General features: G+C 38.2%; 1 protein-coding gene across 1 annotated transcript in view; it reads right to left on the bottom strand.

Moving 5' to 3' along the window:
* The window catches only part of ADGRV1 (adhesion G protein-coupled receptor V1), a 502,011-nt gene that overhangs the window by 282,024 nt on the left and 202,185 nt on the right, over nucleotides 1-17,802 (bottom strand). Inside the window, exons 80-83 of the mRNA XM_028091942.2 lie at nucleotides 15,082-15,331; nucleotides 14,415-14,554; nucleotides 12,721-12,881; nucleotides 2,698-2,798 (exon numbers count right to left, since the gene is read on the bottom strand). Of these exons, the coding sequence (XP_027947743.2) occupies nucleotides 2,698-2,798; nucleotides 12,721-12,881; nucleotides 14,415-14,554; nucleotides 15,082-15,331 (652 nt within the window). The remainder of the gene's footprint in view (nucleotides 1-2,697; nucleotides 2,799-12,720; nucleotides 12,882-14,414; nucleotides 14,555-15,081; nucleotides 15,332-17,802) is intronic.

The following is a 17,802-nucleotide window of genomic DNA, read 5'->3' as shown; positions in this document are numbered from 1 at the left end:
CATTGATGACCCCCAGTGCTCTGAAAGGAAGCCAGAGATTATCACATTTCCATTCTTCCCTTTCCCACAAACGCCATTCAACCTAGTAAAGGTAAGCAATAAAGATTTAAAACTGAATGCTTTTGGCTGACCTGCATTTGCAACTCAAACACTCCAGGCCAGCTAGAGAAGTTTCATTCTTGGAGCCAAAGAAGGACAAGCCAAAAGTCTATTTCTGAAGGCTCCTCAAGAGGAAGCTCAGACTCTAAGGATGTCAACATAATGTTGATGGAGGATTTTAAATGAGAGATCCGAGGTTGGAACTGGAATACCCCCACTGGCAAGATTCCGTAACTGGAGATATAAACACAATTTTAAAATTCAGAAAGGGCGGGCCCAAGTTCCTGTAGTCAGCTTCATTTCTTTTTTTGGAGAGTCTGAGAATTTTAAAAAGCCTTTGCTAAAAGATTTTCAGGGAAACAACTATTCTCTTTCATTTAGAGGGTATTTTAAAAAATCAAAGTAGATAGGTAAACCATTTTGAGGAAACAGTACTTTCTCTATCAACAATATACCAATTCTTCCTACCAAAATAAACTCTGGAAATGATTTTTTTAGTCATTTCATGTCACAAGCCACACATTATAGAATACTTCATGCCACATGGCTTCATCTATTCTAAAAATAAACTGAAAAACGTGGATTTGACTAACCTTCTTCTCTAAAATTGATGGTAAGTACAATGTGAATCAGAAGGCAATGTCCTAACATACAAATCCTGGGTCCTTCTTTCACATCCTTAGACATGAGCAAATTTGTCTGCTAGGACACTGAAGAGTTGTCTGTAATTCTACAGTGCTATAATTAAGACTTGTACAAATTCTGCTGCCAAAAAATCACCAGAGTGGGTGGTGAATGCAGCCAAGTAAACTCTAATTATGGAAGGCGGGTTTTCTAAGATCTTACATACAAGAAGCAGAGACAAGATCAGACAGCTAAGATGGGTTACCAAGGCAATATAAATAGCTTCGTCAAATTCAATGCAAGCCCCCTTTTGGTAACAGCTGTTACCTCCCATAGCTCCTAGGTACTTTAAAAAACGCAACCTGGAATCCTCTGCTTGGAATCCGGCACTTAATTGCTCCCCCCAAAATAAAGTTATGAAATTTACACGTTGCCATTTTCACTCCTGGGACAAAAAAAAAGTCAGCAGAAATTATCTCAGATAATTTCCCATTTTATATTTCAGCTCCTCCACTAGTATTATTTTAAAAACTTCTGTTCAGAGTTCAATGAAATGCTTTCAGCATTCTGAAAGACAGTATGCAAATCCTAAGTGTACAGCACAATAAATTTACAGAAATTGAACATATGCATATAACCAGCAGCACCCAATCAAGAAATAGTACTTTTTGTACTCCAGAAGGGTCCCAACTACCTAGAAAAGGGGAAATTTTACTTTATAAAATAAATACAAAGTTCTCTCAATAATAATATTGTATAATGTATTCTTATTGTCTGGATCTGTAATTAACAGCCTTTAAGTAGAAGTGATTATGCTATTTCCCCTTTCCTTATATAAACATCTGTGCCCACCTTTCCCCTTATCAACACTGCATGAAATTCTCATTCAAGTCCTAGCTCAGACATCACCTCCTCTATGAAACCTCCTGGACCTTCAAAGAAAAATAAATTAAGTCATCATCTACATTTACAGAATGGTTTGCAAATAGTCTGTGTTCACAATCATACACACACACACACACACACACACACACACACACATATACTGTCCATGTACCTCATAGACAGAAAAGGCATCCAATTTCATCTTTTGATCTGTCCTGTTTTTAAACTGTGCTTTAAACTTCATGCTAATGAATGACTACATGTTTCTCATGTTATTATCTTATGCAATTGACACCCAAGTAATTTTTCAGAAAAGAATGTTCCACCAAACTGTATTCTTAAATATTAAACAAAACAAAATACAGGCGACTCTTGAACATGGGTTTGAACTGTGCAGATCCACTTACATGTGGATTTTTTTCGATAAGTACAGAAGAGTACTGTAAATGTCTTTTCCTTATGATTTTTAAGATATTTTCTTTTCTCTAGCTTGCTTTAGCATAAGAATGTGGCATTTAATATATATAACATACAAAATATATGATAACCAACTGTTTATATGATCTGTAAGGCTCAACAGTAGACTATTAGTAGTTACGTTTTGGGGGAGTCAAAAGTTATATGCAGATTTTTGACTGTATGGGGAGTGAGTGCCCCAACTCCCGTGGTTCAAGGGTCAACTGCATATTATCCAGATATTTTAAATATATATCATCTTAATGCCCTCCATATAAAAGGATTTGTAACAGAGCATATTTTATTCAAACAAATTAAAAACTATGCTAATTTTAATACATATACACTTTAGTCATATATTTAGCATATATAAGTTGAGAATATAATGCTTTGTGATAAGAAGCAGCTATTTTCTTGTAAGGGATGATATTACAGTACTTTTCTGGAGAAAAATATTCACAAAAGACTTTTTTCTTTTCTTACCATGCTCCTTCTCCATCCTTTGCTACAAAACTAAACAAGCTTACTTCAACTAAGTTGAAATTAAACTCTACTTATACATTCAGTTCAAGGACCATAGAAGAAATATGAACATCTCATGAAAGGTAGAAATTCCCGAGTTCAGGATCCTACCTGTGTACCTAAGCTGGCTGCCATCATGTGAGTCAGAAGTTTAGCTGCAAACATGGAGTACCTGGCACAGAAGATATGGGAAAGAACAGCCAGGCAAAGACCTGTAGGAACAAAAAAGTCCACGTGTGGTTTTACAGTCCATTAACACACAGTTGTACAGCAAAAATCTTTGGAAGGCCTGTAGCCTGCCTATGCTGCATAGCATGGTATCTCTGGCAACGATGATATTGCAATTTTAATCTACTCTATTTTACATGACATAAAATCTGCACACTTATCAACTAAGGCCAAGGACAACTTTAATTTTCAAATAGCCACATGTTCACTTCCTTAGTCAAAAGACTGCACAAATATAGCAGATTAATAATTTCATTAAACTTGGTTTTCTATGTTTCCGTTAGACAAGTTTTACCGTTTGAGAAAAGGATCAAATTCTAATCTAATTTTCTAAGAATAGGTGGCTTGGATAAATAGAGATATTTAGGGAGGTGAAGAAGATTTTTTAGGCATAAAACTGTAAATGGTACAACCAAAACTCAGGCTCAGTAATTACTCCCTTTTTATCTAGTAGGAATAGTTATGTAATTACGACAGTGGTAATTATGAATTTTAAGAGTTACCTTACACTACTGGGTGCCAAAACCAGGAACAAAATGTGTTTTTCCCCCTGAGATTACTTTTAACCTAAACATCCACATTTTTAAGTGGAGTAAACTATTCTTATTTTCTTTAAGAAAGAATTCACCTCTTTATACTACTTCAAGGCGATGATTAGAAACTCAGCACTAACACACAAATCTTTTATCTTGCAATTCGTATAAATTTCTTTTAATAACATGTTTTAAGTACAGAGTATATACATATATATTTTTTTAAGATCTATTTATTTGAGAGAGAGAGAGAGCAGGAGAGGGAGAGAGAATCTCAAGCAGACTCTGCACTGAGGGCAGAGCCCAAAGCAGGGATTGAACCCACCACCCTGAGATCATGACCTGAGCTGAAACCAAGAGTGGGCCACTAAACTGACTATGCCACCCAGGGGCCCCGAGTATATACATATTTTTCAAGTATTTCCTGTTCTAAAATTTAAATGTGCTGCAAATGGCAATCCATTTGCTTTTTCACGTAAGCCTTTAATCCCTCTCTTCCTTAATAGCCTTATTTTGTCTAAGAATTATCAAAATATAACAATTGGCATGTATATGCTGCTTTGCTATGTACTTTGCATGTATTATCTCATTTATCAATGCCTCCCTGACAAGGAGACACTGCATTTATTCAACATTTGCTCTCTCATTAGCTTCTCTGAAGCTATGGACCTAACTGCCTATTGACATAAGTGGATTGGGCATCTGCAAAGTGCCCACATGGGGTCTATCCCTAATATTCCTTACAGCAATGCCTCTCATAACTCCTTCTGGGAAAGGCTTTCCATATGTTTAGATTTTAATAAGTCAGACAAAGTTCCACACAGGAAGTGAGTCTTTGCATTAGTCAAGGCTTTTGGCCCAGAAATCTAAAGTAATCCATTTTTAGGATGGCTGTTCTAGGGTGATCTGGGACAGGTGTGTAGGTTTTGGGGCTGCCTCCAAAATCCACCCACACAGGTACACAGTATATCCAGAAACTGCAGAGTCATGCCTGACTTTGCACCTTTACTTAGGTAGTCTATAAACTCCTAAAGCTGATGCTCTGAACTCACCAAGGTACACTTTGAATTTCCTGTGATGATCAAAGCTAGTTTAAACTCAAGGTTTGGCTGGGGGGAGAGGGGGTATGTGTATAATATACTGATTCAAAAGCAAGGCCTTGCAAATTTTTGTCAGTATAGGCCACATGATCACAAATATGTGCTTAACTCTACATTTACTGTGGTAGATGGTAACAATGTGAGGCAAAGGGATTAGTGCTGGACAAAGGAGAAATATACATGACTCAACCGGTTTTTTTTCCTAGTTCACAAGAAGAGCTTATTCAAAGCCTTTTCCCTTAACTTGGTAATTCTCCATTATACTCACATTTCATGAGATAAATTTAGTACAGTTAAACTTGACCAGCTCAATAATATTTAATTAAGTATCTAAGCTTCAATTAAAATGCTAGCATGACACCTAGTGGTGGTCCTGGATTCAAAGCCAGTGGTGGGAAAATGGGCTAGATTCTATCAGCCTGTAACTATAATGCATGATAGTGATCTGGATGCATTTTTTTATTTAGGGGAGCAGGTGCTAAAAAACTCAAGCAGGCTGTTCCCTAGCCTCAGCTGGCCTTGGGAAAGATCCTGAATACCTTAGATTTAAGAAATAAATACTTCAGTTTCCAAGTTCTTAAAGCATTATATGCTAAGTACTTCCGTTTTATTTTCTTACCTGATAGCGAATAGCTGCATTTAGCATACATGATTTAAATCTACAAGTCCGTTTTTTTAAGTTGTAATAATTTTTTGATTTAAATTCCTTTAATATAAATATGTAAATCACAGTGTACAAAATGTTGTTAACTATAAATAGAATTTTTTTTAAAAAAAAATAAAGTATAACAATTCTAGGTATTACTTAAAGGTATACTCTCAAGTTTTTAAAAAATTGACCCCATAATTTGACAATTATGTAGAAACAACAAGCAGCTGGGTGCCTGGGTGGCTCAGTCGTTAAGCGTCTGCCTTCAGCTCAGGTCATGATCCCAGGGTCCTGGGACTGAGTCCTGCATTGGGCTCCCTGCTCAGCCGGGAGCCTGCTTCTCACTTCTGCCTGCCGCTCCCTCTGCTTGTGCTCTCTCTCTCAAATAAATAAAATCTTTTTTTTAAAAGATTTTATTTATTTACTTGTCAGAAAGAGATAGCAAGAGCAGGAACACAGCAGGGGGAGTGGCAGAGGGAGAAGCAGACTCCCACTGAGCAGGGAGCCCGATGTAGGGCTTGATCCCAGGACCCTGGGATCATGACCTGAGCCAAAGGCAGATGCTTAACGACTGAGCCACCCAGGTGCCCCTCAAATAAATAAAATCTTTGAAAAAAAGAAAAGAAAAGAAACAACAAGCAGCCAACTGAATAATTTTCCTTTCCTTTTAAAGTAGGTTCCACACCCAGTGTGGAGCCCGATGTGGAGCCCAAACTCATGACTCTGAGATCAAGACCCGAGCCGAGATCAAGAGTCAGATGCTGACCCAACTGAGCCACCCAGGTGCCCCCCTTTATTTTTTTTTCCTAGCACAGTGTAGGTTATATACTCAGTTGGAAAAGAACAATTAATAAGTTCACTAACACAAATGACTTTTCTATATCATTAGAAAGTGAGGGGTAAGATAAACCACGCTTAACAAAACAACATTGGCAATCTTTGATTTAGATAAAAAACTCTAAAGAACTGCTAGATTCCTCTGCTATCATCAAACTGGATCATCAAAGATCTTACCTATCCACACAATATTTAAATGTGTGTATGTGTATCAACATACGTAATGTTTATATATGAATATGCATACCCAGCAAAATTATCTATTGACATCCCTTAAGAACAGGATATACTTTCCAAATTATTGCTTTGTCCACTAGCCAAATATTAATACTTTTTGCCATGAAATCTCTGAAAAATGTTCATAACTTTTGTATCTGTCTCTGTCTTCTCTACAGATAAATCTCAACAAAACCAAATGTTCACTACACATTAATTAAATCAGTTATTATGTTAAGCTTTCTTTTTTTCTATTTTCCCATCTAATGCTAGCTGTAACTGTTACTTTTTTTTTTTTTTTTTTACTTTTTGTTGTTCATCCTTATTGATTCCCACATTGCTGTCCCTCTCCTCTCAGCATGGTGCCTCCTGGTTACTGCTACTAATAAGCTAAAGGCAGGAAAACAAAATTGTCAAGCCTTAAAAGTTTTCTCTGTTGAACAAAAGTCAATATGAATCACCTTACAGAACACAAGGTCTGTGTACTGGGGGAAAGGATTTCTTCCAGAGGGATGCGGTTGCCAGGAGACCAGCCTCCAGAAAATCAGAGTGTTAACCCTGAGAGGTTCAATAGCCACACGTGGCTATCTACATTTTATTTAATTAAAATTAAATAGAATGAAAAATTCAGCTCCTCACTTGTTCCAGTCCTATTTCAGAGGCTCAATAACCAGATGTGGCTAGTGGCTACCATACTGGACAGGGCAGAACATTTCGATCATTACAGCAAGATCTATTGGAGAGTGCTGTGTTAAACTGTCCTGAGTCAAAGCAAAAAAAGAGTATGCTGTATTTCAGAATAATTTTTATTAGAAATGCTAAAATGAGATGGTTTAGGAGCTCAAAGTACGATGTTGACTTACATAGTCATAAGAACACCTAATTATTGGAGGATGTCAGATCAACAATGTACATTCATTTATTTATTAATGTAACAACTAGTTATTGAGAAACCACCATACATCAGTGGCTGTGTTGAGCAATGGAGACACAATGTTCAAAAAGGTAGTTACTTGCTACCCTACTGCCCTTGTGTCTATATTTCTAGCTGTATATTCTCCCAGACACAGACTGGTTTATGAAAGGTCAGAGGACATAATTCTGGGCAAAGAGATGTGCAGGAAAACATTCTAGGTGGTTTTCAGGAAACTGTTCATTGCTCTTAAAACATGATCCAAATAAGTGCCTTTCCTTTGGCAAGTCTAGATGTTGTGTGATGCAGTGAGCTGCAGCTAGCTCAAGACCATGTAGGGGCAAGACTAAGAAAACAAAATCTTCAAGGAGAGCAAGACAGAAAAATGAGAAGGGGGTGGGGTCCTGAGGACACCACTGAGGTAACAAATTCATCAACCTTGAACTAAATTTAAGAAATGTGAGCTGTCTTCTGTTACTTGCAGCCCGCTTCATCCTAAATAATACACCTATATGTACAGAGAAACCCAACATTTTTATGCCATGTCAGAATTAAAACTAAGCTCTCTGACTTACAACCTGCAGTTATCTCTTCAATTGGCTTTAAAAAAATTCTTATACATTTTTTTCCTATTCTTCATGTTAATAACTACTCTCCCATTTGATAGAATGAAGCTGTTTTGATATACCTTCCCCCATAATCATAATGGTTATTTTAGGACAATGATTACAGTGAATATAAACTTGATATTTTTGGAAGAAGGTGACACAAAATTTTAGAAGAATTTCTTACTTTAAAAAATAATTTGAAATGAATAGGTGACATCTGGTAAAAGTATTTTTTTTTCCTGGAAAAACTATCAGAATCTCAGCTTGTAAAACATAAAAGGCATAACTAGAATAGTCTTGCAGTTTAATAAACCTTGGACAAAAGAATAAGCACCCCTCAGAGGACTTTGGATTATACTGATTTATTTATCCCGTAAGTCTTACTATTTAGCAATTTATGGGCAATTATTTTCTGTTACTTAACTGTAAAACTGACATTGTGTTGACATGTATACACTTAGTAATCCGTCAAGTAAATAAAGCCATTAGCCATTTATAAAAGGGAAAGCTTTAGTTTGACTAATGTGTTAAATGACTTCTCTACCGTGAAAGAACAAAAAAAGGACAAATGACATAAATGTGAGATCAGATCTCTGGTCCATCTCTAATCTCAGCTAAAAAGCCCTCCAAACAAGGAGACTCAGCCGCAAGTGCATCACATAAGACCTAGTTCACATATTGATATTAAAACTGAGATGGATTATGGAATGCTACATGGTCTTGTTCAGATCACAAGACCACAGGAATTGTATTTAAAGTCAAAATTGCAGTGATTCCAGTCCAATAGTCTCTATTAGTACAGCATCAACAGTTACAGGAAGCAAGGTAGGCTTCTTTGACATTATCCTCCAGATAGTCCCGTCTACCTCAAACCATGCTCGGTTCCTTAATAATTACACTATAAAATTATGGCATTATGGCACTATCATCAAAGGTTATTTTAAGTTGTATTTCTTCCAAATCACCTCTGAAAGTGAGTTTCACAGTGTTACACCAAGTGCACAGTTATGGTTCACTTGTCCTCTCTATCTTTTTAGCTTCAAAAGATAACCTTTGCTTAATTTCTTGGAATTTGGTAAGCCGGTTTACAATTTTAAAAGGCACAGGTATATACCTTCATCTTTCATTTTTCTAGGCTGAGAATTACTAAACTCTTTGGCCTGTGTGCCCATTTCACCCACTTTGATCATTTTCGTTGTTCCGCTTTAGTATAATAACCAGACCTGTAAACTAGAACTGTAACAGATACACACTGTGATCTATCCTGATTTAAATAAAAAGGTTTACGCTTTTTCACAACGGGTTTGCCGCCAGAACACAGGTGTCGTGAAAACCACCACTCAACCTAAACCAAAATGGGAAAGGAAAAGACTCACATCAACATCGTCGTCATTGGACATGTAGATTCAGGCAAGTCTACCACTACTGGTCATCTGATCTACAAATGTGGTGGGATTGACAAAAGAACTAGCGAAAAATTTGAGAAGGAGGCTGCTGAGATGGGAAAGGGCTCCTTCAAGTATGCCTGGGTCTTGGATAAACTGAAAGCTGAACGTGAAGGTGGTATCACCATTGATATCTCCCTGTGGAAATTCAAGACCAGCAAGTATTACATGACCATCATTGATGCCCCAGGACACAGAGACTTTATCAAAAACATGATTACAGGCACATCTCAGGCTGACTGTGCTGTCCTGATTGTTGCTGTTGGTGTTGGTGAATTTGAAGACAGTATCTCCAAGAATGGGCAGACCCGTGAGCATGCCCTTCTGGCTTACACACTGGGTGTAAAACAACTAATTGTTGGTGTTAACAAGATGGATTCCACTGAGCCACCTTACAGCCAGAAGAGATACGAGGGAATCGTTAAGGAAGTCAGCACCTACATTAAGAAAATTGGCTACAACCCTGACACAGTAGCATTTGTGCCAATTTCTGGTTGGAACGGTGACAACATGCTGGAGCCAAGTGCTAACATGCCTTGGTTCAAGGGATGGAAAGTCATCCGTAAAGATGGGAATGCCAGTGGAACCACATCGCTTGAAGCTCTGGATTGCATCCTGCCACCAACTCGTCCAACTGACAAGCCCTTGTGTCTGCCTCTCCAGGACGTCTACAAAATTGGTGGTATTGGTACTGTCCCTGTAGACCGAGTCGAGACTGGTGTTCTTAAACCTGGGATGGGGGTCACCTTTGCTCCAGTCAATGTTACAACTGAAGTAAAGTCTGTTGAAATGCACCATGAAGCTTTGAGTGAGGCTCTTCCTGGGGACCATGTGGGCTTCAGTGTCAAGAAAGTATCTGTCAAAGATGTTCGTCGTGGCAATGTGGCTGGTGACAGCAAAAATCACCCACCAATGGAAGCAGCTGGCTTCACGGCTCAGGTGATTATCCTGAACCATCCAGGCCAAATCAGTGCTGGATATGCACCTGTGCTGGACTGTCACACAGCTCACACTGCTTGCAAGTTTGCTGAGCTGAAGGAGAAGATAGATCGTCGATCTGGAAAAAAGCTGGAAGATGGTCCGAGGTTTTTGAAATCTGGTGATGCTGCCATTGTTGTTATGGCAAGCCTATGTGTGTTGAGAGCTTCTCTGACTCTCCTCCTCTAGGCCGTTTTGCTGTTCGTGACATGAGACAGACAGTTGCTGTAGGTGTCATCAAAGCAGTGGACAAGAAGGCAGCTGGAGCTGGCAAGGTCACCAAGTCTGCCCAGAAAGCTTAGAAGGCTAAATGAGTATTATCCCCAATACCTGCCACCCCAGTCTTAATCAGTGGTGGAAGAATGGTCTCAGAACTGTTTGTGTCAATTGGCCATTTAAGTTTCATAGTAAAAGACTGGTTAATGATAACAATGCATCGTAAAACCTTCAGAAGGAAAGGAGAATGTTTTGTGGACCATGGTTATTTTTGTGTGTGTGTGGCAGTTTTAAGTTATTAGTTTTTAAAATCAGTACTTTTTAATGGAAACAACTTGACCAAAAATCTGTCACAGAATTTTGAGACCCATTAAAACAAAAGTTTAATAAGAAAAAAATAAATAAATAAATAAAAAGGTTTACTTCCTAATTATGTTGCCACGTTTCATAAAAAAAAGCTGGTCAGATTGCTTCCAAATTCAGATGGATATCTGGTGTGATCTGACATAAATTATAAAATGTGTATGTAAGGGGCACCTGGCTGGCTCAGTCAGTAAAGGATGCAGCTCTTGGTCTCAGGGTCATGAGCTCAAGCCCCACACTGAAATAAAGAAATATATAAAAAATAAATAAAATGAAACATGTATATAAGATACATAAAATTCTCATCCCTAGTTCCTGGGGCCCATCAGAGGCATGGACAATCATCCTCCATGACAGTGGAAACAGAGATCCTAACACAGGACTTTATGTCTCCTACTAATCTACAGAACATGCAATATACACTACAATATGCCATGGACAGAGAGGAATAAACCTAATAATTTCAAATATGACTCTAAGTTAAAAGAATAAAAGCAGATACTGATATTTAGGTGTTGATTTTGCAAAAAAAAAGAGATATATTAATTAGCAATTCTTCCAGGAAATATGTTACAGTCCTGCTAGTTTTCTATAGAATCAGGATAACATTCTCTCTTTAGTTTTCAAAACTCTGTACTGATGTATTTAGAACAAGCAAGGGATTTTTGTGGGTCACAGCAGCACTTGGTTTTATGTCTCCATGGAAATATATAAAATTACATCTAGATTTTACTGTAGCATTTTACCTTTTGGCTTTATTTTATATCTATGAAATTTTTGTAAATATATTAGCAATGAAATAAAATAGGATTTGAGAACTATGTGGACCTAGAAGAATCTATCAAGCAAGAAATGTTACCTTATAAAAGATGTTATTAAGAATACAAAATTATTAACTTTTGCTATTGAATCTGTTAGGTTTAAAATTAAGATAAATTAAGGGAAATGTATAATCTTATAAAATGAAATTATACTGGAAAGATTATAAATAACCAGGACAAAGAATAATAATTAATTACTTATGCCTACCTCCACAAAAGTTTCATAATAAAGATTATTAGAGGGATTGTTTGCACATCAAATAGAAAAGATACAAATGCAGTGATAATCACATTTACAGACAAAACATTATTAAAGTAGGATATCAAAATGTCTGAGTTAGTAGGTTTACCATCCTTTTATAGTAATACAATTTAAAATCATTTATTATGGGTGGAGAAACTGAGGTATAGAGAAACTAAGTAATTTGCCCCAGGTCCCACACCTAGCCACTGGCAGAATAAGGATTTGAACCCAGGCAATCTGGCTCCAGAGTCGCCCTATACGCAGTTCTCTGTATAGGGCATTGTTCATAGAAGCAGCAAGGGGCTGTCAAGGATGACCTAGAGCATGGAATGAGTGAGTGTAGGGAATAGAAATATAGTTGAAGGAATTCTCAGACTCCCGTGTACATAATCAATAGAGCAAATGAGAATAGTCCTATAGTTCTCAAAAATTACGGTGTAGGTAAATAATCTGACAGACGTTAATACAATTGAGGTTCCTATTCTTGCCAAAAATGGGGTCTAGATGTAAAAGATGAAAGACAATTTATTTTTTAACACAGTGGTTGAGTATATTTAGAGCTCCTAGGCTGTATGTTTGGTTTTTTAAATGAAAATACAAAATGCTTTGTATGTATTATCTCAGACAATCCTGACACTATATTGGAGAACCTGCCCTCTATCTCACCACACTAAGAATTCTATCCTTCCCTGTTATCTAGCTTCCATCTCACACTATATTTTATATTCATTATGAGTTGGAACTGTCTTGTTCTTTATTATACCTTATTATAGAATTATATTGTATCCTTTATTATATCCTCATTACTCATTATATCAGTACACAGTTGGCCTTCTATAAACATCCATTGTATGAAGTAATGAATAAGACAAGGTTAAAGTTTACTTTCTCCTAGTACAGATGAATTACAGTATGTTTGCATCTTGCAAACATGGGAAAACAGACTTTCATTCTTATAAAGAGTCAAAATTACTACAACTAACCTGAGACACATATAAATCCAGAAGAGAAAAAAGCTTCATTGTATGAAGACAAGTTGTCGGTCTGGGCGTAGACTGCATACACGGACATGTATGAACAGGCACATTCCACGTGGTCTGAAGTGTCCTCGACCACTTTGCAAAACTGACTGTCAGACAACCAGCTAGGGCGAGAACATAATGGTCACTACTGCTCTTTTATCAACACTTAAGGTATTTGAGATGGCTTTTCAAGTAGAAATAACTTAGTGAACTTAAGTGTTCTTTACTCAAGCATTAAGCAGACCAATTTTCAAGAAAAGACACTGGAGGGAACATCTCATCCTAGACATGATACAACAGGTCGCACAAGATGCCTTAAAAAGCAGCCTCAATACTCACTAAACCTGCAAACACATTCCTGATACCTGAGAAGCTGGTCCTCTCAACAGAGCAGTGCTCGTGCCTAATCTGAAGCAAACGCACCCCAGGCTTTCATCAGAAGGCATGCCTCGCTCTCACTGGAAAACCCCAGGAGAGGGACAGAGACACTGCATGTGCACTCTTCACCCTTCCTCATTTCACAGTTCCTTCTATTTCGAACCGCGTAAGTTCCTTAAAAGATTTTCCACGTTTCTTTCTCCATCTTTTTTTTTTTTCTCCTTTGCAGCCAGTTATGTTACCTAAATGTTGCCCAGGTTCTTTCAAATGTTTCTGCTATAAGATCTGGCTTTTAACACAAACCTTTGTCATGATTACAGCAAATGTAGTGTTCCGTGCCAAGCCTTCTGAGCACTCCTCATGGACCACTGCTTGGGGCCTCCTCCCTTTTAGTGCCTCTTGAAACCTTTACTTTTCTAAGGACATAAAACTTAACCCCGACCGCAGATGCAATTTTGAAACATTCATTAGGAGTTATGTATTAAGGATGGCACAGTACCTATGTATTAAGTTTAAGATCTTTCACCAGGCATTTGAAATTTCAACTGAAAATTATTTATTCACAAAGAAAAAGACTAACCAGAATTTTGCTGTTTGGAGGACAGGTGGTTATCCAACAAAGCTGTTAAATGTATTTATAATTTTAGTCTGTGCAGCTAAAAGTCAGAAATAAAGAGAACCAAGTGACCGATTTGGACCCTAAACCATCTGGGCCAGCAAAGTCTGACTCTCCAGCATTGACTGAGCTCTGGGTAATAGAACAGCTCAGAAACTTGAGGCCAGCTTAAGCCAAGGAGATTCTACAGAAGAATCATTCTCTTCTTCCCATTCCTGTATATGGTTTAATTCCAAAAGGTACTCCAAGCCATAGGTGGACTAGAATTATAAATCCCTGCTAATCCCTCTAAACACAGAGCATCAGATCCAGAACCATAAACCAGATGGAAGGGGCAAAGAAAATTTCCTTTCCTGCCCAGTAAATTAACCAATAACCACAGAAAGGTCATGTGGAATTAAGCAGAAGTCACACTAGGTCCAATGGAAGCAGTAATAAAGAAGTAAATAGTGTGCTAAACACATATTTAGTTGTTGCACTGCACCTGCTACCTGCACAATACTAGACCATTTCCTACGCTGCTTTGTTGTTTTTATGGAAGAGATTTTTCTCTACTCCGAAGTCTCACCTGAGGCCACCCTCTACATTCACTACAAAACTGGGCTCCATGGCAGAAGAAAGGGGAAGGACTGAATTTTGATTTTAAAGCATTATTAAATACCTTGCAGCAGCCTGATTCCAAAGGAGACACAGAGACGTCTGGGGAATAATCCTAGGCTCAGCAGCATAAATCCTGTAGAGAATCTCATTGTTTTCCGTCAGGGGTTGTGAACTCTGACCTTTCACACTCAAAGACAGTACCTGCAGTGCCACAAATAACAGAGAAATGGATGATATTTTAAAATCAATGTCATGACTGAATTCTGAACTTCGATTCATTTTCCTAGTTACTCTAGTCGCTTGGTTAATGCCACTATTTAAATAATTTGCTGACTTATGAATGTGGGGAATCTGACTGGTTTTTCATGCAAACATTCTACCTCCCCTTCAGTTCCTGAGCAGTCTTCAGCTGACAATGCTCACTTTAACTGTCCAACTTCATCAGGAGTGGAGAATATAATATGATATAATATTAGTGAAGGCTACATTTTTCACTTTCCCCACTGTATATATTTTACTCAATAAAACATGAAGGCAATATTTCCTATTCTATTTGAGACTACACATTCTACAAATAGTTCATAAAGATGGGACATGGGACATGTTTCATAATTAGCTCACCATGTGTAGTCCTTACCACAAATCTGATCAAATGAATGCATTCTGAGGAGTGTGTCTGCTAAGGAAAAATCTGATTCCAACCACATAATCTTTAAATGATAGATTACCTTATTTTTCAGGGCATGAACATTGTTTCCAGTTATAAACCACTGCTGGCTGCTATATTCTGTAAACTGGACTAATTCACATGTATTTTCTCCAGCCATTATTTCTGTATCTGGAACCTCCAATAACCTCTCTGGAACTCGGATATAATCACCTTCTTTTCCTTCAAACTTGTGCCCATTGATTTGCTGAGGATACCAGTGAAGAGCCAGTATGGACAAATATGGGCAACTGTCAAGGATGGTTTTGCTTCTGTAACAGAAAAGCAAAGGCTATGCTAAAATGGCATGCATTTATATACACATATCCACTTATATTTGTTAAAATGCATAACACAGGGGCTCTGTTCTTTATGCAAAACCATGACATTACCAGCCCAGAGGTAGCAAAGCTCTTTTGTGGTTAATTGTCATGATTTTTTGCACAGTACTTTCTGCATCCTTTTGCCTGATTCCCCCATGTAATCTAAAACATGGGTTTTCCATCTTATATACCTAGAGCATGTTTTCATCAAGAGTTTACCTCCATCAGAGCATTTCGAATCTAACCATGTGATTTGTAAGAGAAACAGCCTAGAGCTGGGATCTTCACCTTTTCGACAGCTCTGTTTCAAACACTGTAGGCATAAGATCCTGTGCTCAGTGAAAGTGCTTCCAAACCTCAGTGTGTATTGAAATCACTTGGAAGTGTGTTTAAAAATACAGATTTCTAGATCACACCCCAGACTTACTAAATCAGAATCCTTGGCTGGAGAGAAGGCTAGGGGTTCTACAAGTCTTATTTTTTAACCAGTCCCCCAAGGAATCTGATAAATCTTGTCTTGAACCCATCATGTTTATGAACAATGAAGAGATACAAAGATAAATCAGATCTGAAACATGCCTGAAAAAGTTTGGAGAATATTAGGATGTTAGGATAAAAATCATGCATTAAATGTTAAAAGTTATATAGGCTACAACAGACAGGGAGTATTATAATTAAATCATGAATCTAAATGATACCTTTGCCAAAATCCCTAACCTGGGAAATGGAGCAGAGAATTTTAAATGGAAAATCTGAGAAAGAAAAGGAAAGGGGAAGGGCTTTTTTCCTCTAGTTAAATCCTCTCTCTCTAAAAAAAAAAAAAAAAAAAATCTTCCATGGGGCACCTGGGTGGCTCAGTCAGTTGAGGTTCTGACTCTTGGTTTGGGCTCAGGTCATGATCTCAGGGTTGTGAGATTGAGCAGCGGGTCAGGCTCCCACTCAGCATGGAGTCGACTTGAGATTCCTTCCCCCTTCCCTCTCCTTCTCCCTCTGTTCCTTCCCCCACTCACTCTCTCTCCCTCTCTCTTTCTCAAACAAATATTTTTTAAAAATCTTCCATAACTTTACCACATTTGAATCAGTGCCTTCAAATATCTATCATTCATCCAGCCATTCGCCCAGGCTCTAGACCCTTGTTGTCCAAGACTCTTCCTAACACCTCAATCCGTAGAAGCCACCCACATCTTCACAATAGCTCACCAAAAACTCATCTCTTAATCTCCCCGTCCAGCCTTCCACATCTTCACTGGTGACTCTAAGGTCAAAGCTGCCCCTCCAGCACACCCTGACTAGGCAGAATGTGAGTGAGACCAGTGAAGCTCAGCCACATTGCTGCATACCCTTCTCCGCACTCTCCCTGGAATCTACTGAGACTTAGCCCATCAGTGCCATCCTGGACTCCAGTATCTTGGCAGACTGAGACCAATGCATGGTGACTCCATCCAGCCTTGACACTAGTGGGCCAAATTTCCGGCCCCTCTCACTGGCAAATGACTACACTCTCCCTGACACTGTAACCCCCTATGTATCCACCATGCCCTTCCACCACACTCACTTTGATCGATCCCACAATGTGTTTTACATCCTGGTTGAAGTGAGGGGGAGAACCCCACATGAATATGTAGACTGGTATCACTACAGATCCAGTGACCGACTATGGCTGTGCCCTCAGTGCCACTTGACATGACACTGTTTTTACTTGGCTTCCAAGTAATCGTTCTAGATGTCATCATTCTCAACATCCCTGCTCAATTCCCAAATCTTTCACTCTCAGCAGCTGCCCCTGAATACTGCTTAAGATAATATAAAAATAACACATATCAGAATGGCCACCAACTTTAGAGTTTTCCAAGTTAAAAAAAAAACTGTTGATCGCTCTCTTATTTTCTATGTTTGTCTCCTATATGATAATTCTACCACTTACTTGTTTTCAAGCTACCATCCTCCCCAAGTTCATGCCTCAGTTTCAGCCCTCATGTTACCTGAACAATTATTCCCTGTGTAGTCTCCCTATTTCTTGATTTATTCTATTCTTTAACCTTTAACACTGTCCTCAACATGATGCCTCTAAAATCCTGAGTCTCTCTCTCTCACACATATGAATCCTACCTGGCTTATTCTATGTTCAATCTTTAAAGGCTGATGATCTCCCCAAACACACCATACTATTCTTGGCTGACTGCCATTGCACGTGCTGTTTCCTTTCCCTGGACAACTCAGAAGGAAAGGTAAGTCTATGGAGAAGAAACACATGGCAGAAACATATTGATCCATTTACTTATTTTATTCACTCATTATACCATAACCACTGAGAATCTACCACATACCAGATACCATTCTAGGACAGGGAATATATTAGGCAACAAGGCAGAAAAGGTAACTCCTTTTGTGCATCTTATACTCTTCTGAGTTCTCACTAT

This window comes from Eumetopias jubatus, unplaced genomic scaffold (genome assembly GCF_037043125.1).
Source record: "Eumetopias jubatus isolate StellerSeaLion01/CBP00866 unplaced genomic scaffold, mEumJub1_p1.0 scaffold_5, whole genome shotgun sequence".
Lineage (NCBI taxonomy): Eukaryota > Metazoa > Chordata > Mammalia > Carnivora > Otariidae > Eumetopias > Eumetopias jubatus.
The sequence above is the reverse complement of the archived record's forward strand: the minus strand, read 5'-3'. Positions and strand labels throughout refer to the sequence as shown.